The sequence below is a fragment of the Stenella coeruleoalba genome (assembly GCF_951394435.1).
Source record: "Stenella coeruleoalba genome assembly, chromosome: 17".
Classification (NCBI taxonomy): domain Eukaryota; kingdom Metazoa; phylum Chordata; class Mammalia; order Artiodactyla; family Delphinidae; genus Stenella; species Stenella coeruleoalba.
Window position 1 is genome coordinate 63,472,573 of NC_137163.1, and position 27,966 is coordinate 63,500,538.

General features: G+C 43.2%; 1 protein-coding gene across 1 annotated transcript; it reads right to left on the reverse strand.

Annotated features, from left to right (window-relative positions):
- Positions 1 to 765: 765 nt before the first annotated feature.
- On the reverse strand, positions 766 to 27,915 carry RDH10 (retinol dehydrogenase 10). Its single transcript, XM_079901764.1, has 6 exons — positions 27,625 to 27,915; positions 25,754 to 25,989; positions 5,549 to 5,647; positions 4,191 to 4,336; positions 2,473 to 2,604; positions 766 to 2,366 (listed from the first exon to the last, which is right to left on the reverse strand). Exons 1-6 carry the CDS (start codon positions 27,911 to 27,913, stop codon positions 2,243 to 2,245), a joined length of 1,026 nt encoding a protein of 341 aa, XP_079757890.1. The 5' UTR covers positions 27,914 to 27,915; the 3' UTR covers positions 766 to 2,242.
- Between the last annotated feature and the right edge of the window lie 51 nt (positions 27,916 to 27,966).

The following is a 27,966-nucleotide window of genomic DNA, read 5'->3' on the forward strand; positions in this document are numbered from 1 at the left end:
GAATTGAAGACTTCTACCAAAAAGTTAAATGAATTTGGTTTATTGAATTTAGAGATGGACAACCTTATAAGGGCAGTAACAAACAAGAATAGAAATAGGTTTAAGTTATAACACATGAGAATAAAATTAAATGTAAAGACGACTTTCCTTCGTCTTAAGATTGTTAAGTGGGTTGTTAGAGTAGAACGGATCTCTGTAGGATGGTTGGAGGGTGCTAGGGGTTTACTGATGGGCAGACCCAGAGAACCCCTGAAAATAAGTCTCCACCCCACATTGTTATGAGGTTACTTCAAAGTACAGTTGACCCTTGAACAACACAGGTTTGAAATGCACAGGTCCACGTGTACATGAATTTTTTTCAGTAGTGAATACTGCAGTACTACACAATCCAAGGTTGGTTGAATCAGCTGATGGGGAATTGCGGTTAAGGAGGAACCACGGATACGGAGGGCTGACTATAAGTTACACATGGATTTTTGACTACACGGAAGTCGGGGCTCTAACCCCCGTGTTGTTCAAGGGTCAACTGTTCTTAAAATCCAAAATGGAAAATAAGAGGCGGCCAGTGCCTCAGGTGTTATAATGGCTTCAGGTTTAGTTGTCATTTATAAAAAGAAATTCAAACACAGAATGAAGCTGTTCGTTAAGACCAGTGTTGGGGACACTAGCAGTGAGCCAGCACTATCCTGTATGTGGATACAGTGCAGATTTGAACTGTGGTGCAGCCAGACAGCACACAGGTATTGGGATTCTTTCTATCCTCTCACTTTCACTATCAACAAGCTCCTGATAAAGTCTCTAATCTAAGAAGATGGTAACATTGGAAATTTGAGTGTAGGGCAACCAAAGCTATCAATGTCTGTTCCTGAACACTATCCCGTTCAAACCTCTCTCTTTGAGGTGTGATATGGCACGGAGGAAAAAAAGAACACAATGTCCCTGCAACAATGCTGGTAACTAATAATCACACAGTCATTTGTAGGTAAGTTTTCTTTAAATTTAATCAGTCCTTTATAAAATTTCCCAATTAATTAGTAAAAGATGGCTTATTTTAATAGCCTAAAACATTGGTCACTATTTAAACAGGACATTCTAAAAAAAAAAAAAGCAATCACATAATAGTTTATAGTAATTTACAAGTGGATGGTATACATTTAGATACAGAGGTAGAAGTTCACTTTTACAACGTTTCACTAATACACATTTACCAAATTCAAGGCACAAAATAGTTTGCTTTACAAAAAAATACTGTAAAAATGTCATTTGCTGTTCTACAATGTGAATAAAACTTTCAAAAGAATCTTTACACCCTTCCATATGTACTCCACAGTATAAGATTTTTTCCCCCTTGCTAATCATAGTTGGCACAAAAATGGGGACGTTTTTAAATGCAGAAGTTCCCATTTTTAGAAACTGTTTCTTTGCAGAGCTGCTATGTATTCTAGATCAAAGTCCATCCAAAGAAATGAAACACAGCAACTTCCTGAGGAAAGGGCACTTTCTGTATGCAGCAAAATTCATAGGTAGAAAATGTATGATCTTTTTTTGGATCAATAGGTCTCCAGGGGAAGAGATACTCAAGGAAAGATCTCAGAGACTCATTTTAAAATTCGACCAACACTGTAGTCGTTATGACTTTAACAAAGAGACCTGATCACCTTTACTGTAACAATCAGACATCATCATCTACTTCCAATTGATAGAGATTTCAAAATGCCATTTTCAAAGAGCTGTACATACAAACACAATGAAAGAGCCACACAGGCTTTGCAAAACTGAAACTTCGAAAACATGAGAAAATATAGCACTATCAGTCCTTGAAGTTGCAAGGGTGTCGATTGGCTAGAGATTAATTACAAGAATTAATAAACTCTATGGGAATTAAGAAAAACCACACACATGAAACACACTGTCGTTATCATCTCGAGACTCCCTGCTCATTCAGAAAAAATAATGGTAGCCTGGAGACATCACACAGCGCTTGTCTAAAAGATAAAACTGGTTTTAGGGTTCTGCCGGAAAAGGACCCCACTGGCAACAGCTTAAGCTCATTTACGCTGATCACATTTTCCAAGCACTCTAGTCGGTTAATTTACACTTTATTTTTTTAAAAAGTTGATTTGAAAAAAAAAAAGTCAATGCGGATTTAGAATCCAGAGAGTATCAGTCATGCTGATGTGGGTCGGAATGAGATATCTTGATCGTCTTCTGGTAGAAGTGATATTCCATACAAAAAAGATCCTTAGATTCCGTTTTTTGCTTCGTTATTGTTTGTGGCTTGTTTTCTCTGAGCGATAAAGGGGTACATACACTTGTCCGCTCCTAGGAACCGATACATACACACAACTGCTTCGAAAGGGAGGATGCTGAAAAGGAAAAGTCACAGTGAGCCCCCGTGAGGCGTGGTGTGTTCCTTACGTTACGGGGCGGACTGGGGAAGACCTGCCGAGGAGGGAGCCCCCTCACACTTACCTCTTCATGAAAGTCACGATGTACATGAGGCGGGGGGTGCAGATCATGGGCTGGTCCGTGAGGATGGCCTTCATAGCCTGCTTCACGCAGTAATCGGGCTTCAGAGGGGGCAGGAAAGGCTCAATTTCTTTCCTGAGAGTTACAAATTCAAAAGACGAAATTAAGAATGAACACAAAATAGGGAAGACTGGAAATACACATCAAAACACGAAGGATGACGTTATCTGAGCAACAGAATTTGGAATTCGTTTTGTTTACCTCGTTGTGCTTTTTCTGTATTTTCTAAATTTTCCTACTATGCACACATTTTATTTGCATAGTCTGGAAAACAAGTTAAAAAAAAAGCAGAATTGGTCTGCTTTTCTGTAAAGTGAGAAAGTCGTGTTTTCAACATGCCTTGAAATGTATTTCCAATTACTTTTTTTTTTCTTTCAATTGAAAAAGGAGAGGGTGTCTGGCATAACAGACACTAAACCCAAACAAGATGCCAAACTTTTAAGTATTAAGTGTAGTTCAAATGATGGTGTGTAAACACCAACATAACCTTTCGGAGTGACGTATAAGTCAGCTGTGTGCTTTCCCGGGTGCCTGGAGAGGGGAAGCCGTGGCATTTTCTCCGGGGGTCTCTGAAATGAAGTGCACAGAGACACCCTACCTTCAGCTGAATTCATCCAGGCACCCACTGAAATAACTTAATACAATTTATTCTTTTGACTTTTCATCGTCCCCCCCCCCTCGCGCCCCTCCGCAGCGCTGGACACCTGCTGTGATGCTAAACAGGATGCTAAACAGTCTAAGCTCCTCAGACCCCCAGCGTCCGGTCCATCCGTAAGAGGCAAAAAGCAAAGCAACACACACCCCGCCCACACGCGGGAAAAGAGGCAGGGCTGAGTCCGTTCCTGGTCCAGACTTGGAGTCAGCCTGAGATGGAAATGACTCAAATCACCTCCACCTGCTCAGAGCGTGGCCAGGCTCAGGATGTGTCCATATCGGCCCTGACCCATGGGGAACTCGTTTGGTTCTCTCGCTTTGCCTGTCAGATTCGTCCAAGCAGAGATCTCACAGTCAGCATGTCTTTACAAGTGTCCTCTTGATGAGTCACGGCTTTGTTTGCTCCGCTTAGCTCAAGTCAGATGTGACTTGACATGGCTATTCCCACACGCCTCCTCCCTCCAAAGTGTGGTGGTATTTCATTTCATGTTTAGAAAATCTCAACGTTTCTTCTCATTCTGTCAGAGTGAATCTAGCTACATACACTCTCTGCAAAAAGGAAGTTCCCAAACCTGGGGTGTCTCATTCAAGGGTCTTTTTGGAAGAAAGACCACCCTCTTCTATGGCAGTGACATTGTTTCGTATCCAAACCAAAGTCGCATTTATGTACTAACGTTAATATTAAAGAAAGAAAATCACTCCTAAAGAAGTAGCTTCTAAGGAAAATCCTGAGTATTTGCTCCTTGAAGGTGCAGAGAAGCCGTTTCCCACTGATGCTCATAGGCTACCTTCTGTGAGCTAATACCAGTCCTTGCTTATCAATCGTACACGCCTCAACTTTACAGACCTTGACCAACGAAAGCTACAAGTGAGCTGCCAAACGACAGATACTGAAGTGCGAGGTGGGTTACGGCTGGAGATCTGACTGATTCCACATATTCTCCCAAGATGGAAAGAGGATTTGTTAGAACCGCTTCTTGTCAGTATTAAGGCGCGTCCTTACTGACCTGATTCGGCAGCCCCTGAACATGCCAGTGTCTACAAGGTAAGGGCAAACCAGCGTGGTTTTAATTCCATCCTTCTCCGCAGCCTTTAACTCATGGCTCAGGGATTCATGAAAACCCACGACTCCAAATTTACTGGCGCAGTAATCCTGAGGCAGAGGGGAAAGAGCAGAAATCCTCAGTACGTGTCCACATCCCTGACCCATCCCAAGCTGCCCTGGTCCCGTTACTCCGGTTACATGTTTGATATAAAAGGTTACAGGTGACTAAGCAAAGAAAAGGAGAGCATTTTAAAAGACAGATATCTGATGTGGTTTGGTGCAGAAATAATATTTTCAAAGTAACAGCAGAAACAGATGAACACTTTCTGCCACATCAACGAAGTATCAGGTTACTTTGGGGAAGTTACCACAAAGGACTCTATGAAAGCGAACGAGCTGGAGTTAAAAATGGAGAGAGGCTCGCTTTGAAGTGTCTGGAAAATTTACAAATGGTCTCTTGTTCAGTAAAGGAGACTGAAAAACCAGTTTGTTTAAATTAATGCTAGGAGAACAAAGGCGAGTTTAGCTGGGGTTATAAGCTGTTATGATCCCATTTTCTTTTTAGGGCCAAGTGAAAATGGAAATGATAACTCTACCTTGTAAAGTTAAACTAGAACTTAACCCAAGGACTCACGGTATAGGAAGAAAGTTCTTCTCCATTACCCAACTTTAAAATTAGGAATTGAAACGTAGAATGTAGAAGCTGTCTCTTCTGCATCCTTTTGCATATTTGCATGGGATGCTGTTTTCAGTTTTCCGCTACAGGCACCCGTGGGATGAACAGCACGCAGAGCAATATACGTACACACGCTTTGTAACTTGAATTTGGTGAAGAACAGGGTCTGATTAAGCCCAGTTCTACAGACTTAGGATGCAGACACCTGGCATCAGCCCTAAGCATCTCATCTGATGAGCTAACGCAAGACAGCTCGCTTTTGGCAAGTGGACCAAAACAGAATGTCAACCTTTGGCCTCATTTATCTGTTCCCTGTGGCACTGCCACTGCCCTCCAGTTTCATCCTGACCCTGCACCTTCCCACTATTGTCAAGCACAACTGCTAATGAAAATGGGGCCATACTGAGGACGGGCCCACCCACTTCTGCTGCTGCTGCTGCTTTGTCAAACTAGTAGAAGTGACTTTATGGCAGAAGACGTAGAGCCACGTGGGTTGCTGGGGAGCATTCCACAGGCAGCACACAGGTAGCGTGCTTCCATGGCCTTTCAGGAACATGCGGGCAGCAGGTACCCTTCCTAGGACTTTGGTGTATTCTTCTCGAGATAAACCGACTGAAAGAAGGACATGCTTTATCATGACAAACCTCAACTCCAGCAGTACTGAACAATCCCAGGGAACTTGCAACGGTCACAATATGACCATGATTAATCTCCAGCATGGTAGGAAGAAAAGCCTTAGTGGTCTGAAAGAAAAGGAAGATTCAAGCTTTAGAACTGACGTTATGGGTTTCACCTAAAAAACAACAGCAACAAAAAACAAACAGAAACCCCACAAACCCAAGATCACGAAACAAAGTTTTACCCACACGTTACATTTCCCAATCTGTTTGAAAATATTTTACATTTATCAAAAAGAGAAGATCCTTTAGGCGTCTGGTTCACTTAGCACCGTATCATCGGCATGGCAGGCCTGTTATAAGCCGTGACCAACAAGACTGTAACACAAGAGCTTTCGGGGACAATGTCCAGAGATGAAAAGAAAGCCATTAGGAGAAGGCTCTTTATCACCTTTCAAGTGATAGTTATCTGCTAATCTAAACTACTCCCAGGTCAGAGATCTTTTCATGCTCTGACACTTCAGTGCAGCCTCTCATGGTCTGTGAGGGACCTCCCGCTTACCCACGAATAGAAGCCTCGTGTACTGTTTACCTCATGGCTGTGTCTACACAGCAACAGACCCATGAATGAAGAGATATTCCAGAAGCATCTTCCAGCATCCAAGCTGTATTATCCAAGTATGCTCACAGGAGGTAAAGTATTTTAGGTGTAAAAAAAGGAGGGTAAGGTACAGAATCATTTTAATGAAAAATGTGTCCTAACACTAACTCTGCTGTGACAATTTATAGCATTTGAATGACCACACTCCACTGTGGGGTATACTGGGGGGTGACTTCCCCACGGAGGCAGGTGACTGGCCACTCAGGGGGCAGAGCACGTGGCAGAAGCTCCAGGGCAGTGGACCCAAAAGGCGGCGTCGATTTCTCATTCACTGAACTTCTCTTTTCTCTCTAGCTTTCTTGCCTTCCAGATGCAAGGTTGTATTTTTTTTTTTTTAATTACTTCAAATTGCTTAACATGATCCATTAACTACTCCACCAGGCTCCCAACAGTTTTATAACCTGCTTCTTAAAAGAAAGCAGCAAAGAGCAATCTGTCCACTGCTGAGTTACAGCCCACTGCCAACACAGCTTCCCATGATTTATGAAGTTAAAGAAACCCAAACACTGACCAGTGGACTTAAAGGAGAGTTGCATTCCCTTCTCAGAGGATTTCCCGGCTAACAGATCGCTGAATTTTTGCATACATAGCTTATCTGTTTTGATAGCTTCTGCATGTGCAAGATCAAACAGTCATTCCATTAGTTTTGAAATTTTTCCATGTCCCAATCCATGATGCGTTCAGTTGCCAGATGAATCTTTGTGAAATACCCCAAGGTCTTCCCCAGTCTGACTCCTGATCATCACATAACCCCCTGGTCCCCACTTATATCCATGTGTCTGGGCCTCCTCACTGCTGTTACCTGTGTCACGCTTATTCTCACCTGTAAGGTTTTACCCATGATCTCAACTCTTCTCTGACAATCTACCCCGATGCCCTGCTATATAATTCAAAGTGTAATATTCATCACATATGTACATGGCCTCTCATGCTTTTCAAAGTGCTTTATGTTAATTATGTCACCAGAGTCTCTCAATAATTCTCTATCACAGGTAGTTATGGTATTAAGCCTTTATCGAATATTATCCTATTCACCTTGACTTTGTCCGTATTTCTTTAAGACATATAATCAGTATCATTCACTGTAACATATAATTATGTTCTGCGGTGCTTTGTTTTGTTTTGTCCTTTCAGTCTACAGCACCTGGAAACTTCAGGCTTTAGAGCTTATATATGGGGATAGAATTCCAATATAGTAACATCACAAGGAAGCTTATCTATTCCAATCTAAACTACAAAACACATCCTTAAGTAATCAGGCCTATAAGTCTTATTTTAGATATCTGATTATAATTAATTGTTCCTCAATTAGCTAAAAGGTATAAAATTTAGTCTTGACATTATCCAGAGACCATGTCTAAGTTTTAAAAGTTTGCTCTAGTCTTGAAAGACAGGGATAGATTTAGTATGAAGGTCTTATTTTTAAGTTAAGTAAGTAGAAGGACTCAAGAGTACATCCTAAGAAATTACACACAGTACAGAATACCAGTAGGAATTTTCTACTTGGTTACCTGACAAATCCGGATCGCTGACCGTGCTCGTTCCCAGCCTGTTTCCACACTAACTCTACCCGGTGGCCAGGCCTGACTAGAAACCCAGACACCCAGTGGGCGGGCTCTAATGACTTCTCCATGTTCGTGTTCCATGTTGGTGCCTGCAGGTGTTAAATGACTAATCCAGATCCCCAGCACATATGAAGGTAGGTGACAGAAGATTACCAAATTCCTCACTGTTTTGATTTTATTTTTTTAAGCCTTCATTGAATTTGTTACAATATTGCTTCTGTTTTATGTTTTGGTCTTTTGGCTGCAAGGCACGTGGGATCTTAGCCCCCGGACCAGGGATCAAACCCGCACCCCCTGCATTGGAAGGCAAAGTCTCAACCACAGGACCGCCGGGGAAGTCCCTCCTCACTGTTTTTAAGTTTAATTTCTTGCAAAGTTCTGAAGCGGATTCATGTCCCCTCCTGACCTGGCAGAATTAGCTTATTCATTCAACAAGTATTTCCTGAACACCTACTACATGCAGGTCTTGTATTATGATCTGGCCAAGCGATGACAGGTAACATGGCAGCAGGTCTCATTCCCGTCTCTAAGCAGAATTTATCCTCACCAGCATGTAACTGTGTTACATCAGTACATCAAATATATAAGTTTTAGTTTATCCTTTACAAAAGCAGGGTGCTATAGCTACATATGCTAAAAACTGTGATTTGGGGGGCTTCCCTGGTGGTGCAGTGGTTGAGAGTCCGCCTGCCGATGCCGGGGACACGGGTTCATGCCCCGGTCCGGGAGGATCCCACATGCTGCGGAGCGGCGGGGCCCGTGAGCCATGGCCGCTGAGCCTGCGCATCCGGAGCCTGTCGTCCACAACGGGAGAGGCCGCAACAGTGAGAGGCCCGCATACCGCAAAAAAAAAAAAGAAAAAACAAACAAACAAAAAAACAAAAAAAACCTGTGATTTGGGCCTGCTTCCCTCCCTTCACCCCCCCACCAAAGTAGTTTGGAGGGACATTTAAGCTACTGGTTTTGCACTTAAAGGAAATAAGAAAAAAGAGAGAAACAAAAGAATCCAAATATAGCTATGTGGCTAAAGTCTTTTCCAACTGTGGGTTGTAAACATATTTTTTAGGGAAATAGGCTTCACTTTAAGCTGCTAGTAAAGTGTGGCACAGGTCTGTCTGTTTTAGTATGAAGCTTTCTTTTAAGAGGAAGGGGTTGATTTTTTTAAAAAAGGGCTGTGGCAGGTCAACACTTCTTATAAAATCTGTGCCTCCTGCCTCATCCGGGACCTTCTGTAGAAACAAAACCAGCGCGCCACTGTGCTTTCTACATGCCGAGACAAAGGTCTATGCTCTTTATTTAGAAAGGCTCACCACTTACACGTCTACTGCTACAGTTATTACAACTACTAGCAATGTCGGAAACACCAGACAAGGTGCTGGGGAAACTGGGAGGGGAGGAAAGCCATCCAAGGGCCGGGAGGCCTTGGGACCCAGACTGGTTGTCTTCCAAAGCTGGTGGCCACCACTCAGCTCCTACTGGATGCCGGGTGAAGGCAAGCCTGGGGGAAGAGCGTTCATACCGGGGACACTCAGGTTTCCTTTTAAACCCGAGCTTGCAGGGCTCAGGCTGGAGCCTGATCCATGTGACCGAGCACTGAGGCTGTTAATCATTTCCTTTGCTGCCTGAGTGGAGGCGAGCAATTACCGCCCGGGCCTTCTTTCCACAACCAAAGCCCTGCCTTGTGTCTGGGGCACATTACCAAATGAACTTTGATCAACACGAAGTCTAGTCCTTACGTTATGAGAAAAAGTGCTGTAAATGGGTGGTGAGAAAGCATCGCGCTCTCGGGAACTTTCCCGAGTAACCCGACGAGTTTTCTTTTCTAATTACTCTTGCCCTCAACAGTCTGGTGGGTGACATCTGAGCGAGCACAGCACAGTCTGTCCTTGACACCGTTTGGCAGCACAAAGAACTCTGGCGCTCTGTGATGAATTATTAATGTGCACAAATATTGTAGCACGTATGAAATGGGGACCAGCAAGAGGTGAAGTGCTAGTTGCCATGACACCAGTCAGTTCAAGCTCAGGTTCGTGATCTTTGTCTGAGACGCGTTAGAAGAACGAGCAAAGCTGCGGCACACACCCGAATGGCTTGAGTGTAAATTCACGCACGTGCTGCCGACAGTGAATCTGAGAGGGGCAGCTCCGCCGGACACCGGGACCGTTGTGTTCTCTTACTGTAAGGACGAATTATCCAGATCGGGAGTTACCAGCTGGCAAAGGGATGGCTAAAGGAAGTACATTTGATCAGTCACCAGAGTTAGCTGGTGCCAACAGTGGGTGGCAAGGTTAGCTAGATGTTTAGTCTAAGTCAGAGAACCGCACTCTGAGCTCTGTCCTCTTATTCAAATGTCTGAGACACAGGGGAGGACATCTAGATCGTCACGAGGAAAATGTGGTTGACTCTTGACCTGGGGGCGGGGGAGTCTCAGAGTCAGCAACCAATTTGTATGTTCAGTGAGACAATTTAGAATTGGAAGGGACCCAGGGATTATTTTATCTGCAAAAGAGAAAACTCTTTCAGTAATGGATCCTGGCTAAAAAGTATGCTGATAGACCTTTGATTACCTGTGATTAATTTTATCACAAGACCATATCCAATACCATAAGCTGCCAGGCTGACAGGGTTGCTAAGTGACTAAAAAGAAAAAAAAGAAAGGAAGGAAGGAAGGGATGAAGGAAGAGGATATTCAGACAGACACTGACATTCCTATGAAACATGCTTCACAAGTTTAATATCTCCATAGCTCCTCGGGGTTCCTCTTCAAAGCACTGGGCACTTTGAAAGATAACTGTAAAGGTCATATTTATAATATAAACAAGAACTTCTTAAACAGAAGTGTGACTGGACACAGACATGACATGTCATATCTTGAGAAATCTTTGAATGTTAGGTTTACGCCAAATTAACTCCCAACAGTTCCAACCCTCCAGATCCTTCTTGGTGCTCTTAATGACAGACTGCAACGCAGAGCCCGCAGCTGCACTGTCAGGACAAATTAACCTAAAGTTAAACAAAAGAGAACGCGAAGAAATGTGGTATCCGGCAAAGGCCGACTTTTGAAATTGCAAGATTGACGACACTTTAAAGGTATAGGTAAAACACTCAGAATGTTTTCCATATTTGCAAGCTATTCAAGGATAACGGATACTAAGGGAAAAGCAAAGCTAATTCCTCACAGTTAGGAAAAGGCCTCAAACTCTATTTTTGTGCATTGGCATGACTGTCCTGTGGTCAATTCAAGAAAAGGTATCTTTTTAAAAGAATCATTTTGAAGTGTTTCTCTCAGTTGAATGTCCAAGAAACAGAAAACTTTCATTTCTAAAGGGGACCAAAAATCATATTACAATGGGAAAAGGCTTAACACCATGAGCACATGTACAGTACAGTTTTCTGATGTATTTATGTTTAAGGATTTTCAGAGTCTCCAAATAGCAGCAATATATATGATCTGGAAAAAATACGATCAAGGCTCCATTGAACAAAGAACGTTTAACTGGACATCCCTATGGTACCCCTCCAAATGGTTCAGCGACTCTCCTCGGTGTTTTGCTGTTTCCGCCTGCCGCTGTGAGAGTAACTTATCTTTGTCGGGATCACAGAGGAACATACTGCTTATTTACAAGGCTAAAATGACATCTGGTGGCACTCTTCTATGAAAATTCAGTCACTTCTCCTGGAAAACGATGATTCAAGAGTACAAACTATTGAAGGTGCTGAAAATACAGGGAACTGGGCTTAAAAGGCGATTTAATAGGGTTAATCATTAGTGTGCTCAAAGATTAAAGAAAGGGTGACATACTCCCAAGCTAATCTGGGAAAGGAACCCATGGCTAAGTATTCTTAATCCAGTAGATTTACAGGTATCTGCTTCATCAACGTACTGAGCACCAAACTCCAGAAACTTCACTTTGACCACAGAAAGTGTAACTTGACATTTTTCATTACAAAACTGTCTTCAACTAGGGAGTAAAACCCAAATCTGTATTTGTTAGCAATAAACTGACTTTAAATACTTTCGTTGCAGTTGACAGCACAAATTCTGAAATTCATGTAATTCGATGACAGCTTTTTTTTTTTCTTTCCTATGTGGGTGTGTTTGTAGAGACAAGAAAGGTCTCCAGACAAATTGTGCAACAGAGCCCCAAGGTACTGAAACCTGGAACGACTCTCAGACTTAAAATGTTCATGAAAATCTCTACCTGCTGGACACAAAATGTTCTCTCTTTAGCTATAGAGAAGAATTTGTCATAAACGTCAAATTCATATCAATGTTACATCTACTGTCCTTTTTGTTATTATTTTGAGGCCACAGGGATTGGTTTAACATTTAGGGGCATCAGCAGTTAATACTTAACGCACATGCACGAGTACACGCCTACAGTTGCCCTGCAACCAAGGAGCTGATAAAAGAGCGAGGCTTTTCAAATGAACACCTAGATGATGACGCCATTAGTTATTCAGCAAAAATAAATGCTTCATTAACTTGCCTTCCCACTGTTAAAACATGGGATGAATCTACCCCAAGGCAGCAACTCAGATATCAACACTCCCTGACACTTCAGAGTTCCCTGTGCAGAAATACCAGGAAGGAGGGGACTTAAAACTCAATCTGTCTGGAAAGTACACTGGCCTTCAGGGTCCAGAAACCACATGGTCCTGACTGTCAATCACTTAACCTTCCTCGTTACTTGACCTCTCTTGGCTTAACTCATTTGTGAGACAAAAAGGAGATCTCCGAGGTTTCTCAGCTCAAAAATGTTACGACAGCTTATATCAAATAATTCGTTCTTTCTTACCACGTGTTCGATACACAAGTCGTAACACAGAGGTATTAGCTGCCTAAGACTTTCATAAATGACTCAATAAGGTATCAACTCCATTAGTGCAGTTGCCGGCATCTGGTGAGCAGTAAAAATATCTATTCATTCAACACTTATATGTTGTCATGGCTGTGCCTTTTCAAATAATGCAATGTGAATCCATGCCTCTTACATGTTAAAAAAAACTACAATCATCGTTTTTCTGTCTTTTACTTGAGTCCATGGAAGCTCGATGTTTTAAAAGGAACGATGAATGCTGCACACTGGTTCTGAAAGGCTGCTTTCCCTGACCCTCCCCCTGGCTGAGTCCTAGATGATCAAAGGAGTGTTCCCCAAGCCCCTGACCCGATTTAGTAACTCTTTACAGAATAGTGAAAATAGCCCACAAAATTGCAGCCAAATAGCCTGCTAAACAACAGGTTGTCATTAATCCCTCTGCTTTGCTCCGAACTCAAATCACATCGCCGAAACTGTAATGAAAACAGACCTTCCACAGGGCAGAGGCTTCGGTTCTGCTCGAGTGACTGGCAACTACTTCCATGAGGCATAACCACGTGCATGTGAGCTCAGCCCCTGCTTAGGCCATCTGAAGTGGCAGGACCCAGCCCGCGCCCAACCCAAAGGCCACAGCCCAGCAAGGCCGCCGTGATCCCCTTCCGTCACCCTTCGTATTTCATCCGTGCAAAGGGTTCAAATTCTTCTCTGCTTTCCAGGGTGCTTACTGTGGAGGCTTTATAGAAAATTACATCTTTACCTAAACTCCAGATACATAAAATCAAGAGGTTACTCCTGAAAACTCACTTTATTCTTAGGCACGCACTGTAACAACTTAGAACTTACTCACTGTGTAAGGGGGTCTATGAGATACCTGTATTGTGCTAGGCATTGTTAAAAAAACAAAACAAACAAACAAAAACTTTGCAAACCTCTTAAAGACACTTAAGGATTGTAAAAAGCCACCTTTTCTAGAAATCAGTTCTCAAACGATGCTACACACTGGAATTATCCGGGGGAGGTGTTCCTTCTGAGGCCCAGGCATACCCGGGAGGGAATCTGGCCGCGGAAGGCAACACTCCCCAGGTGACTTGACTATGCAGCCACGTTTGAGAGCCAGTGTTCTAGAAGAGGGCATCTCAGCCTCAGCCCCATGGACATTTTGTGCTGGGTAATTTTCCATTGTGGGGACTGTCCTGTGCGTTGTACAGTGTTTAGCAGCATCCCCAGACTCTACCCTCTAGATGCCAGTAATAACCCCACCAGTTCTGACAAGGGGAAATGTCTTCAGATGTGGCCAAATGCCCCTGAGGGGAAAAGAGCCCCATGAGAACCACTCTTTAGAAGGAACGTGAACATTAGCAAATCAAGTTCCATATAGTCCCGTGATGATTTTTTCTAAGCTCTAAGTCTCATATCGTAATGACATTTTCTAGCTTTGCAAGACATTCTAGGCTTAAAAAAATTTCACGTCTTAAATATGGGCTCAAAAGCCCATTGTAGTTTACATGCCAATACCTTCAAACCACCACTCTACCACTGAATTCAGAAATACCACTGAAGGGAGATAATGCTGACAGTCTGCAGGGGCTAGGAGCAGAGAAGCGGGGTGCACGAGAGGCAAGGTCTCTGCCCTCCTGCAACCTATTTCCAGACAGCTGTTTGGTCCTGGGCAGCAAGAACATATCTCTTCAGTGCATAGCCTTGACTCTGTACCGTGATGTTTATGGCTTTGGAAACTCCATCCTGGGCACAGCAACCAAGGGGGATAGTGAGCAAGAGAGCACCTGGGCTCCTCCTTTAACAATGGCCTGGAACCCAAATAAAAAAACAAAAACACCACCTAGACAAGGCGGACCCTAGAGTGCATGGTGTAGTATTTTCCTAGTCTACAAAATCCCTAAAGGGCTAATTAGCTCAGGGAATAAAATAAAATTAAAAAAAAAGCAGAGAATCTTGAGAAAGTGGGAAGGGAAATATGTGCTCAAGAGCCATTCCTCCTCACACTTTGATGTGCACAAGAATTACCTGGGATCTGAATCAAATGCAGACTCTGATCCAGTAGGTCTGGGAGAGGAGAGGGCCTGAGAGCTTGCTTTTCTAACATGCAGCCTGATGGGGTGATGCTGTTGCTGCCATTCTGGACCGCAGGCTGAGCCTAAGGTTGTAGCCTGAGCCAGGTCACGTCTACGCTAAACCTCAAGTGGCTTCAGATCAATTTCTCCTAGAAATTCAGCAAGTAAAGGCAGACTAACTTCTCTGCCCTCTATCCTACCTGTGTTCTCTGAACCACAGTATTTATTAGGGGTTGAGAGGCCCCATTCTCCACTTCCCACATCCTTTCCCCAGTAATGTTTATCAGACAAATGCCAGTTCAAATTGATGCCAAGATCCCTGGGAGCTTTGTATGGGCAACTATGGGAGTTTACAGACTGACTGTATGTATATTTGCCTTGGATCCATTTTTAGCACTAGCAAGCCCCTCTGCTGTGGTTTGAATGTTTGTGTCCCTCCAAAATTCATGTTGAAACCTAATGCCCAATGTGGTGTTGTTAGGTCAGGAGGCTGGAGCCCTCATGAGTGGGATAAGTGCCCTTATAAAAGAGACCCCAGAGAGATCCCTCACCCCCTTCCACCGTGTGAGGTTACAGCAAAGACGGCTGTCTACTAACCAGGGAGTTGGTCCTCACCAGACACCACATCTCCCGGAGCCTTGACCTTCGACTTTCAGCCTCCAGAACTGTGAGCAATAAATTCCTGTAGTTTATAAGCCACTCAGTCCATGGTAATCTGCTAGAGCTGCCCAAATGGACTAAGACACCCCTGACCCCATTAGAACAAGCTCTCAAAAAGAGACCTAGAAGATTTCAAAATCCTTCCCCCTTACTCACAGAGGCTTTGAGGGCTTAGCTTTCAAGACACGGAATTTAGACCCTTTTAGCCTCAGCATTTATTTACCTTTTAAATTTTCCACATTTACCTTTCTGAAGCTTTCACGCTTTGGTAAGCCTGTGAGAAAACCCTACCTAGGAAAAAGTTACCCCTTTAAAAGTCAGACACTTGGGCCACAAGTTTGGACACCATCAGCTGGCCAAAACTGCACAATTTTGAGAATCCATGATTAGCATTTCCAAAGCAAATCTCACACAGTTACCTGGAATTCTGCTCTCAAAAGAATATTATGTAACAGAATAAAGGTTTTATATTTTCCAGGAGATAAGCTTAAAACAAACAAAAGTCTAAACTAAAACCACACTGTTATTGCCATTTCAGTTCCAAGTATTTATAGAACTTTGTTCAGCCAGTCTTTGTAGAAGAGCCCTTTTTATTCATTACTTTTTATGTCTGTCCTGTCAATGTTGACATGCAAACTAGGAAGAGAAGGAAGCTGAGTGACCAAGGATACACCACACTCTTGTCAATGCAGTAACCATCTCAGACACAGACCATGGAAAATTACAGAAAAGGGAGAGAAGAACACATGAATTGGGCTTTGGTAATAAAATTCTAGTGTGGTATTGGGTCTTTAGAATTTTACATGTTTGTCTAATTTATGAAGCAAACTTTCCGGGGATATTAAGCTAGGGTTAATTAGTCATTGCTAAACTAACCATGCTAATAAAAAAAAAAATCAACATTTGAAGGTGGATTCTTACATTATACCACAGGGCACAAGCATAAGTGACTCCTAGGAGAATCTACCAGGAGCTTTGAACATGTAGCCCAGATAAGTATTTGTAGAGCTTCTAAACTAAGTCCTAGGCTGAGGGTCTGGGTCCTAGCTTCTTCCTTCCCCAGTGGTGACCTTAGGCAAGTCCCATAACCTCTCTCGGTTTGTTTCCTCATCCATAAAAATGGGGATATTGTCTCTACTTAATTCAGAGTTGCCGTGAGGAGCAAATGAGAGAGAAGTGTTTATGAAAGGGCTTTGTAAAATTTAAGTGCTATGTAAAAGTAGAGTAAACGTACCCAAGGCTAATTAAGCATATATTTATAGGCAGGCTATTTGGGTGAGAAGTGCTATCTATTTTTGGTTATGTCGTTTCTTCAAGTTCCTGCAATTCCCGGTTCTTACTATGTACGGCTCGCAAGCCTCCCTGCCCTCCACGTAGTGTCAGACCACACTTCCGGCAAAAACCCAGGACCTGACCACTAGAAGCAGCCTCACAAACACAGGGCTAACAGCCGCTTCAGCTGCCTGCCCCCTTCCTCCGGAATCCTGGGAGATGCTGGGAAACAACCGACACTTTCCAGTAACACCACTTCTCGAATCCTTTTCTTTAGTTCTACTGGGGTCAGAAAATCAACGCTTAAAAAATACAAGTTACACTGCTTGACGGAGAAGAGTCCAGCAAATGTAAAAATACTAAAAGTTAGTACAGAACTATTTAAAAATAATTTATTACACCTGATGTTTCTCTTTCCCAAGAGATTGTAGAACTATCCCCATTAAAAAAAAAAAATCCTTGAGAAATCAGCAGGGGGCAGTATGTTAATTACAATTTGCAGGTGGGAAAAAAATTCAGGCTTTGAATTTTAAGTTGCACTTGTCCTCAAAATACCCATGTGCTTACATAAGTTACACCACAAATATTTTCCCAGTTACACTGATTTGGAAGTGTTATTTTGAGCCCCATTGTTTAGAATAACACTAAGAAGCTGAACCGTGTTAATATTCAGAAATTCCAGTACTAAGCCATTTGAAGGAAAGGCAAGAAATTCACATTTTTATGCAAGCAGCAAATGAGAAACACTGTGGTTTCCCCAAACCCCCAAAACGCCAATGTTCACGATGTTAACACCGTTGTCACCTTTCACACATCTTTGCACGATCTTTGAAAGTTTCACAGACCAAGTCACGTTGTGTTTCCGAATGTGAATTCACTGTAAGTGGCTTGTCAGTTGGGCTCATTTGACAGCACTCAAGGTTGCAGCAGTAATTGCCCTTCCTTGTTAAATATTCTAGCAGCACTTGCTGCGGTGTTGAAAGTTTTATCATCATTATGAGAGGATATTCTTTTTTTTCCCTGTGGTTCACTTAATTTTAGCTTCAGAGCATTTAGGAAAATGGTCCCTGACAGGTGTGAACTTGAGTTTTGAGGGAATTGACAAATAAAGTAAAAAAGAAAAAGAAACTCAAGAACGGGCCACGCTGGGTAAGAGCAAGTAAGAGATGTTGGCATCCTTCTGTTGGAAGGCACGCCTGCCAGTGCTGTGATGGTATAAGCCTGCGTAAACCCAGAGGTCCAGGTGATGGGAAGCGGTTGGCCATGTGTGTCAGGGTAAATGAGATTAGGTCCTAAGGCCGTACTCTGACAACCTCTACTCTAAACAATGGTGTCTGAACAGGGTTAGGTCAGCTGTATGCTTTATCTGTCTACCATATATTTTCAAAGAATGAAGTAAAGGACTCCATCCTCCAAGTTATTTTCTGGTTATGCTTACAAGGGGTCTCCGCCTAAAAGGAGTTTTTAGCTCAGTAAATAGAACTATAAGAAGGGGTTAGTTCTTTGAATAGCTAACTACGATAGTAACTTCTGAGATAAGAAATCAACTAATTAAACCAAGAGAGATTCACACATTTTAATCTGATTCCTAGAGTAACAGGCTCAAAACATTGGATTTAACCCATTCAGTTGAGGCAGGGAATAGGTCCCTGTTTCTTAAGGACTATCAGTTTGTCATACTCCAAAGATCAACGACAAAAGGCCCTTTATCTTGGGACAATTACTGGCTGTGTGCGGAAGGAAATAAGATACAAATCCACCCTGCCAGCACACCCCCTAGTGGAATTTCAGCATAGTACAACTTGGGGGTCCAAAACCATCCCGGGGATTTAGGACTTCACACAGGCTCGAGCGCACTTTTCCAAGTGCAGTGTCTGTAGCTGCGCCAAGGTCAGGAGCTTCCTTCCCTGAGCGCTCCAACACAAGCTAGCAAACCGCACACGTCCCCTCTGCATCCAGCCACGCAGGCAGACAGTGGGGTTAGACAGAGGCAACTTGCCTACTTATCTTAATTGAAATAGGCTTTAATTTTAGTTTCTGAAAGAACTACAACAGAAATTTTAGATGAATCTGCTATTAATATTCCTCAACTCAAGAAAAAAACCTAAATAAAAAGGGGTTTCCTACTTTAAAAAAATCATTCCACCTTCCCAGTGAGGTTATTAAACTGCTTGGAAAGTGTTTTCTGATTGTCACATCTTAGGTATGTTCAAGTTACTCAAGTCAATTCACTAGAATTTGCCAAAGATCTTGAAAAATCTGAAAAATGGTTAGGGTAAAAACAAACGAAAAGAAAGAGAATAAGTTGAGAATGTGAGCAGTGACGCATTTAACCGTAGGGTCTGTAGCCCTCCTGGGGCCGCAGTGACCCGATCACGCATCGGATCCAGTGGCTGAGGGCTCTACCGGGCATTCTCCACTCAGTCTTTCTGAAACAGCTGTCCCAGCAGGGTTAGCCTTAGCGCAGACTAACGGATGCTTCCACTTTGACGTGCCGTATAGATTAATTTCTACCTGGGCAGACACTGGATAAAGCCCTGGATGTAGAAATAATGAGGGAGAAAAGAATACCAAGTTTGCTTCCAGGAATCTAGATAAACAGCACATAATCAAACAAGAGAGGTCCATTCCCTGAACCAGGAACTTGACACTATTCTACAAGGACTGCCCCCTTAGTATATAAAGACACTATGAAGTCAACGTGAAAAGATTTTGAATGTATTCGCTTTTCTTTCTCAGGAGTAGTGATACATTTTGTCTGAACTATTCAACTTTTGTCTCCCCAGTAAGACAGGACCCAAATGGCAGAAGAGCTGAGTGTGCCGGGCCCCTTCAGGCCCAGCGTGGTGTCCAGCCTGCCTGGTGTTTACAGTCTGCCAGGGGGTGTAATAGGTGATGAGCTTGGAAGGCAGGTGGAAAGCAGCGCTGGAAGGCCTAAGCTGCCATGCTCACAAGCCTGGACTTCACGCTGTGGACAATATGGTCACACAGGGCTTGGGGTAGGTTCTAGTCAGCATCATCTTTAAGCAGGCATCTAACAAACTCAAGTCTGCTTAGATCACCCTGGGTTGGAGAGCAAAGGCTGGAAACTGGAGAGAAGTTCAGAGATTCTTTGTAGAGGCCAGGCAAGAGGTGAAAGAAGCACGGAGGAGGAGGCGGGAACGGAAAGGAGGGGATCAAAGTACATGATAGCAACAGATCAGTCAGGATTTGGTGACCCATGAATGTGTGCGGGATGGAGAATTAAAGACACTGCTGATGTTTCCAAGCCTGGTACTGGCCACACCAGGGAGTTCAAGAAGGGGCGAAGAGGAATTCGTTCAGTTTTGAGGCTTGCTGGTTTTAGGGAATGCGTGGAAGAGCTGAGACAGTTGTATGAACTTGGGAACTCTTAGAAATCCCAGTTGAAGCCACCGAAGTAAACAGATTACTCAACTAGAGGTGCACAATGAGAAGAGGTCTGCGCGTGCCGTACTAAACCACCATCGTATCTCGGAGGTAGGGAGGCTAAGAGGATTGGGAAGACAGGAAGAGAAGCAGGAGAAAGGGGGCTTATCATGGAAGCTAGAGCACCAGCGTTTCAAAGAGATGGTCAACAGGCTCACGTTCTGTAGAAAGGTCACGTCACACATTGGATGTGGCGATTAAGCAAGCCCCTGCTATTTTTTCATATGACACTGGTTACTTAGCAATATTTTCTAAACAACTCAGATAACCGGACACAGATTACAACATTTATCAAAGGTGTGGGGAAGATTTTTATAGGATGGTTCCCTGCTCACACCAGTTATGTAAAGTGACAGTTTATCATGTCATAGATGTTTATTTCTAGTAGCCCTAGATTTGGGTCCAGCATGTAATATATCAAATATAGAAACTTAAAGCTCAGTGAGCATGTGATCTTATTTTACGTTAGGAAAGAAGGCTGTGAAATGACCCTGATAGGTATAGAGCTCCAAGTATCCACGCAGTTGCTATCTAAAGAGATGTTTTACTCGGTTTTTAACTGTGACCGTGAGAATTAATAAGATAAAGTATGCTGACCCTATGTCAATTTACAGTTTGGTTCAAGACACAAAAAGTTTATTTCTGAAGCTCAAACATTTGATTTTTATGCATGTGAATTCATTTAATAACAAAAGCCAGCTCTAGTACAGACTTGAAAATACACCACGAATTTCAAGTTTTTAGTAGGGAAAACAATACTCCATAGAATTCTTAATATTATGCTTCGGAGTAGGAAGTATCAGTCAAATAATTTTATAAGAATAGAAAGGTTTTTTTTTTAAAATTCTAAATCTAAGAAGCCTTGACCACAACTAGATTTCTCTAACCAGAGATCAGAGGAATATAGTATTTGAGATTAAAAACCAGTAAATCACGTAAGAACTTAAGCATTAATGATTAGGGACCATTCATGAGATATTAGGTACAACCACAGCACTAATGTCTTTAAGTGCTACATTACTCAGATCTAGCTGGTGGGCTTTTACTTTTCCTGGATGGATTTTAACTAAATAGACTTTAGACACTTGGATATAGATAAATGCCTAATTCAGTAATTAGTATTTTAAAACTGTGAAACCTTTTAAGTTAAGTGGTCTATTAATTAACTACCAATTATCTTGTCTGACTATCATATCAATAGAAGTAAATTACCGACTAGCGATTTGACAGATTTAGTCCTTTCCTTTACCATGCAAAACTTCTTCAGAACATAAAAGGCCTGGAGTTAAATGCTTTTGCTTCCCCCTTTTGGTTAATCGGGGATCAATTTGCTGCTCTCGTATAAATGCCAAGTGCAGCTCTTTGGTCAAAAAGGATCTACAGATAAACTTTGTCTTTTAGAAATGGCAAGCAATGATTTTTTTTTTTTTTAAGATTCCTCTTAAAAAACAACAAATGAAGCAATACTTAATGTTTTGGGCGAAACATGTTTGCAGTTGCTATATAGAGGCCAACTCTCCATATTTCAAAGGACACTAGAGAGGCATTTTCAAGCTTTTGCGTCTCACCCAGGTACAGAGAGAACCTGAGTGGACTGTTTCTCTGGCTTATGCCAACATTCAAGTGCACTGTACTGTACACATTCTCACGTTCTTGTCCTAACTGCGAATGTTGCACAACAGATTATGCTGATTAGAACCTACCTCAAATCTATCACTTCTTGACTGGTGACCAAGGGAAGGTTCCTAGGAGAGCTGCCGGTGATAGAACACTGGATGGTAAAGTATCACAGCAGACTGGGGGGCTGTGCAGAATAATGCCAAGTACTGCAAAAGCTTCTAACGTGTATGCAAATAGGTTCGAGGTTAAGAAGCAAGGAAAGAACTGCAGCAGGAATCCTCTCCTTGAGGCTCGGCCACTGGCAAATATGAATGACTGCCATATAGTCAAATTGAGCTGATTCAGATTGCCTTCTCAAAGTCGCTAGCCTCGCACCAATGAGCAGAGTCAATATACTACAGTAAAAAGCAAGCTTACAGGTAGGGCAGGGAGAATGGAAAAGTTGTGGAGGGAAACAAAAGGAGACAGACACAATAACGAATGTGAGACAGCCTCACTTTGAGATCCCGTCAATCTTATGCAGCTTGAATTAGTCCAACATAAGGCTTACCCTTTGAAACTTCAGAAGCCAGACCCATGTGAGCATTCTCTGAATAGGTTACCTTCTAAATATTTAAGCGGAAGCTTAGCCTATACTATCAAACATTTACTGAGTGACTAGGAGTAGAGTTTTGTTCCTGGCAGGGGAAAACAAACAGACGGCCATAACAAACTGCCTACAGCCAGCTTGCCATCTACTTGGGGATCTCAGGGCACAACGAATCAGAAGTTACACCAAAGAGCACATACTATGCGCAGAGGATGGGGGAGACAACAAACACTGCGAGAGATCAAGGGAAAGAAGAGGCAAGTCATTGAACGGCAGCTTCGCCAGAAAACAACGGGTTGCACAAGATGGTCTCTAAGGATCCCTGCGGCTCTGATAAGCAAAAATGCCAGAAAAGGGCTGGAGTGGGGATGGAGGTTACATGAAGAACTTGAGCCAGGCCTCAAAAGATATGCGGAGCGGAGAAGTGGGCCTTCCAGGCTGGGGGAGTGGCACGAGGCATGGTTCAAAGGAGGAGCCCGCATAGCTCTTCAGTGAACGTCCGCATGGTTTCTAGTTCGCTGCCTATGACTTTACCTCTGGGTCAGGATCAACACGCTCTTTATTATGTTATGAACACAGACACCAACTGCTACTTAAAAGGCTGGTTAAAGATGATCTGCTCAAATGATGAACAAGTCTTTGCTCAGCTGATCCACTCTTTAAAATGTACGGGGCAACTTCTTTTCCCCACCCAGATGCAGCAAAAAGACATGCTGGTTATTTTTTCTGGAAGGGAAAAAGCACATGCCAATACATCTGGGAACAGTTACCGTGAACATTTTCACCTAAGGGGACTACTGGAAGGGAAACTGAATTCAGGTGGTAACTTGTACCACTTAAACCTCGCCCCTCAAAACACACAAAATAAATCACTATAAAATTATAGTAAGTCTTCTTTTAAATTTTGGTTGCTAGAGCTCTTCTTAAAAGGTCTGTAAGTCTTGGCAAGAAGCCAGAAATTCCAACTCTAAAATGAATTTTTTGACTCAATTTAGAAAATAAATTCTTAAGTTTAGATGCTTAGGGGAAAAACAGCTGGAGAATTCAGGAGCCTCCCAGATTTTAATATGAAGTGACGTCATTACTGTCAAAGCTTCCAAGAACTCTCTAAATTGATGTTAAGAGACGTTAAGCAACATCTCTAAGCAAAGTAAGGACTCTGAGAAGGTGGTATGTTCCTCCTTGGTATAGAGATTCAGGTCCACAGTAGTTTATTTCGTTGGAAATTTGATTTAATTTTCTACTTCGAAGTATATCAACTGATGTGCATCTTCAAAGCGAAAGCAATGGATTTTCTATGCTTAATACACTCTAATTAGCTCTCTTTTTATAGGATGTCTAGCAAAAAGAAGCTTCTTTTCTCTTACAAGTACCTAACTGCTTGTAAGAGCAATTGTATGGAGTTTCTTTAAAAATCTCGTTATGTTTGGGACTTCCCTGGTGGCACAGTGGTTAAGAATCCACCTGCCAATGCAGGGGACACAGGTTTGATCCCAGGTCCAGGAAGATCCCACATGCTGAGGAGCAACTAGGCCCGTGTGCCACAACCACTGAGCTTGCACTCTAGAGCCCACGAGCCACAACTACTGAGCCCACGTGCCACAACTACTGAAGCCCACGCACCTAGAGCCCGCGCTCCGCAACAAGAGAACCACGATAAGAAGCCCACGCACCGCAACAAAGAGAGTAGCCCGCCACTCGCCGCAACTAGAGAAAGCCCGCTCGCAGCAACGAAGACCTAATGCAGCCAAAAATAAATTAAAAGAAAAAAATCTGGTTATGTTTGAAATTGTACAATTCAGCAAAATATTCATGCAGAGAAGGTAGGCAAGATGGTTAAACTTCAGAGTATTTTGTGTAGGTAAAAGTTCATATTTTGGAAACCATACATCATCTCAGTCAAAGGTTATTGGAAAAAAACAATCCTGGTGTTGGTGGTTCATAACTAGCTGACCGACGGCTGGATATCTGTTTAAGGATGACAACGTGACTGAAATCAGCTGGTGTTTCTCTGGCAGCCTCATCCTTACCAGGCTTTAAATATGAAAACTACAGTCTACTTGCAATTTATGTGCATCTTTTATTTCAAGTGGTGGCTGTTTGTTTTTCTCAGAATTATAAACACACAAGATTCTTGATACACTGCATTGCCAAGTTTATTCTGTTGTGCTGGCTTTTACTCACCTGATCCACTCCTTTGTCACTTGCCGCCTGTTCCTGTGGACCCCACGGCAGCAAGGACTTATATTCAGTTCCCCACCCCCGGTGCACACACACACAAGCACACTCAAAGCCCTCCAAACTGTATTTGGTAACCTCCTATGCGTTTAAAACATAGATATGAGTTAGCTCATGTCATTTAAATGTTCATTTCTAGAGCTCTGGAAATGAATTAAATAAAGCTCACGTTTAAAAATACAACATTAAAATAAGCTTCTTCCAGGGGCAGAGAAATGGTTTAATGTTCAAGGAGCAACATTTGAATAAGTACTTCTATAGCTAGATTAAGTTTTTAAAACAGTTGCTAAAAAATTAATGAGGTTTAATGTGACCTATTTAGGAGAAACAGTTCTTTGTTGTGTTCTGTTAGAAGGCTAAGCCGCCTATGGGAGAGAAAAAAAAAGAAAAACAACAAACCTATTTCCTTACCCTTTCTTTATTGGATCCTACCTGCCTACAAAAGAAAAGGAGAAATACTATGGGGGAAGAAAAGCAGAAAGTGGGTCAAGAGTGTACAGTTATAGGGGAGAACTTCACACCTACCATTACTGAAGATAAATTTAGTTGCAAAACTGGGGTTAGTTTTGCCCCCAGAGCAGAAGGCCCTCCCCTCTCATCTATTTAGATGATGTAATAGCTCTGATGATTAAAAGCCGACATGGTGCATGTCCCCGGTTTGCCAGGTCTCACAACACCCCTGCCCTCTACATAGGGACTCTGTGGTCCTATCAGGGTGACTTCTGTTCTCCAAAGAGACGCATCCTCTAAGCTGAGAAAGTGCTGAGATATACCCCAACAGGACAATGTCACAGACCCTGCGGACAGTCAATGGATGGTAAAGGAACTGCCAGGGTGGCCTGACCACTCCCATGGGACCACAAATGCTGATCTCAGAATCCCTGGCACTTTCTAAAATGTGGCTGAGCAGTAATTTGGAAGCCTAAACTCTGACTTTAGGAATTCATAAGAACAACCAAAGTTTTACAAACTCAACAGAAAGTAAAATAAACAAACCCAGGGTTTTATGCTCCCTCTTGTTATTTTTATGGCAATCTTCCAAACTAGTTCAAAATGTTCAGTCCTCTACTCTCTCCAGAAATACTGAATTGGAGGGGAAAAAAAAAAGAAAACAACGATTTAATAGTAACCGGTATACGTTGTAATTCACCGGGGGAGGAGTGAAGTGGAAGTAAGCTTTGTGGTGAAAGAGTGCAGGTGGCTTTCAGGCTGGTCCCGAAGTCTCACTCCCTCCCAGCCTTCCTGCTGAGTAGGGCCCAGTAATAAAAACAAGCATGTTTATATTTACCCAGAAGTGTGCGTGGCAATTGACCATCATGGTTCTCTCAATGAGCTCATCAGGACATTCCAGAAGGTGATGCCCAGAGACCACGCCAGCATTATTGACCAGGACTGAGACCTCGCCAACCTCCTTGCGGACCCTCTCCGCTGTCAGGTAGACATTCTCTCTCTTTCCCACATCACAGGTGTAGGTAAAAACCTGCAGGTTACAGTGGGGCAGAATTTCTTCCTCACCATTCCCAGCTGTCCTCAGAAGTCCAGATGAAGAAAAAAAAATGGAACAGAGAAGGGATTGGGGGGGGGGTGCAAAACATGAGTCACGTGGCCATCAGTAGGACAAAGATCACACAAAACAAAAATCACTACAGTGAGCTTCAAATTTCTAACACCGTAAGCCTTGCCAATGACGGAGCTTACAGCTGCCTTCCTCCCCCAAAAGTCTTTGGGAATTACAGCAATTTACTGGATAACTCTGCTTAGGGGAAAATCATGTAATTGTGACAAGCCCAATACAAGTCAGACCTCATGGGATCGGCTTCCCGGAGCTAAAGACACCTGGAATGAACTGATCTCAGCCCAGAGAGTAACACCCCCTCCTCCCAAACACATGCACTACACACTCCTCTTTTTGGGGGAACAGTGGCCAGAAACAGCTCTTACTCTTTAGTATGTGCACCCTCAAAATGGAAACTCATCTCAAGGTTCACAAATCAAAATTGTAATTAATGATCTGAATTCATCCAAAGCCAAGAAATCAACCAAGTTTCTGATAAAAAAGTGGGACTCACACTGGTTTGGTCTAACTGGAGTAGCTGAACTCCCCAAAGAAGCATTCTTGTATAAACCAAGTTTACAGGTAAATATGCAATTTTACCATATAAGAACTCAATTTAAAAACCAAAAAAACCTTCCCTGGAAAACGACTGTTCCCTTTTAGGTTTAGGCAGGGAGCACAAAAATCTCTATTTGCTACCCTCTTACCAATGGTGAAAACATACTAGTTTTCTGACCTAAAAGGCAAGTGCCAATAATTTTGGTGACAAATGATCAACATGGGGGAGGAGTGGTGCCCAAGTTAATCTTCCAGATATAGTTCAATGTTTTCCCTGGAAATGAAAAAATTGTCAAAAATGCAAGAGCCATTACCAAATCTCCCAGACCCAAACTTATGGTCAATTATGGTCTCCGCTTTGGCTTTAAAAAAAAAACCTCAGATTCAGGTTAGTTAATAAATATCCAGAAATGCAGATTTCCTAAGGTTATCAAAAACATGGAATGAATTTTACAATAGGGCTTGAATCCTTCAAGCGTTTTCCCTTAAGAGAGGAGGTTACCTTTCAATCAGGCTGAGTATGTAACTAAAGTACTGACTTGTCTCTGGTGAAACAATGTTAATTATTTTCCCGTGGCTAAAGTTATAGTGAAATCATCAATGCTGCCCTAGTCTCAGCGGTTCAGACCGCAGTAACATATACACATGCATCAGTAGAGTCTGAGAACAACTTCCCAAAGACACTAGTTTCCCGTTCGCAAACGAGACTGAGACATTTCTTTAGGATTCAAACCGGTGGTAACAAGTTCCCTCGCCTTCCTTAGCCTCCGAGGGCTTGGGAAACCCCACAGTCGTGCTCCAAGGGACAGGACCTCCGTTAAGACAAGGCTTTGGCGCACTTTCTCCCTCCTAATACAGAGGTGATCGTGTTCCTTTATTAGGGGACAAATTCTACTCGCAGAGGACCGGGCTGGGGTGGGGGTGGGGGGTTCTCTTCCTCGAGAGCAGGGTTGACCGTGACAGTGGGGTTTCGGGGCCCTCCAGGGTAGGGCGCGGGGGTGGGAAGAGGCTTGACCCAACAATGCTCGGGTGCAGGTCCCAGTTACCTTGCAGCGCCGCGGCGTCCGCCGCCTCCAGGTCGCGGTAGATGTGGCGCACCATGCCCGCCGTCTCCTCGTTGCTCTGAGTGTTGATGTCCCAGAGCACCAGCAGGGCCCGGCGCCGGGCGAACTCGAGCGCGAAGAGGCGGCCCAGGCCGCTGCCGGCGCCCGTAATGAGGCACACCTGGCCAGCCACGCTCTTTTCCTTGGGCCGCACCAGCCAGCGCGCCGCGGCCAGCACGAACGCCCAGAGCACTTTAAAAGTGACCACGAAGAACTCCACCACGATGTTCATCGCGACGTCCGGGGCCCCGCACGAGCCCAGCGCCCGCGTCCGCGCCCACCCCG

Bases quoted from the DNA above. Each gene is read 5' to 3' on its own strand.
- RDH10 (XM_079901764.1), bottom strand. From the start codon at position 27,913: ATGAACATCGTGGTGGAGTTCTTCGTGGTCACTTTTAAAGTGCTCTGG. The intron at 2,605-4,190 runs GTCAGTAAGGAC...TGTAACTCTCAG, and splicing joins TTCAGGGGCTGCCGAATCAG to GAAAGAAATTGAGCCTTTCC. The intron at 2,367-2,472 runs GTAAGTGTGAGG...TTTCCTTTTCAG, and splicing joins ATCGTGACTTTCATGAAGAG to CATCCTCCCTTTCGAAGCAG.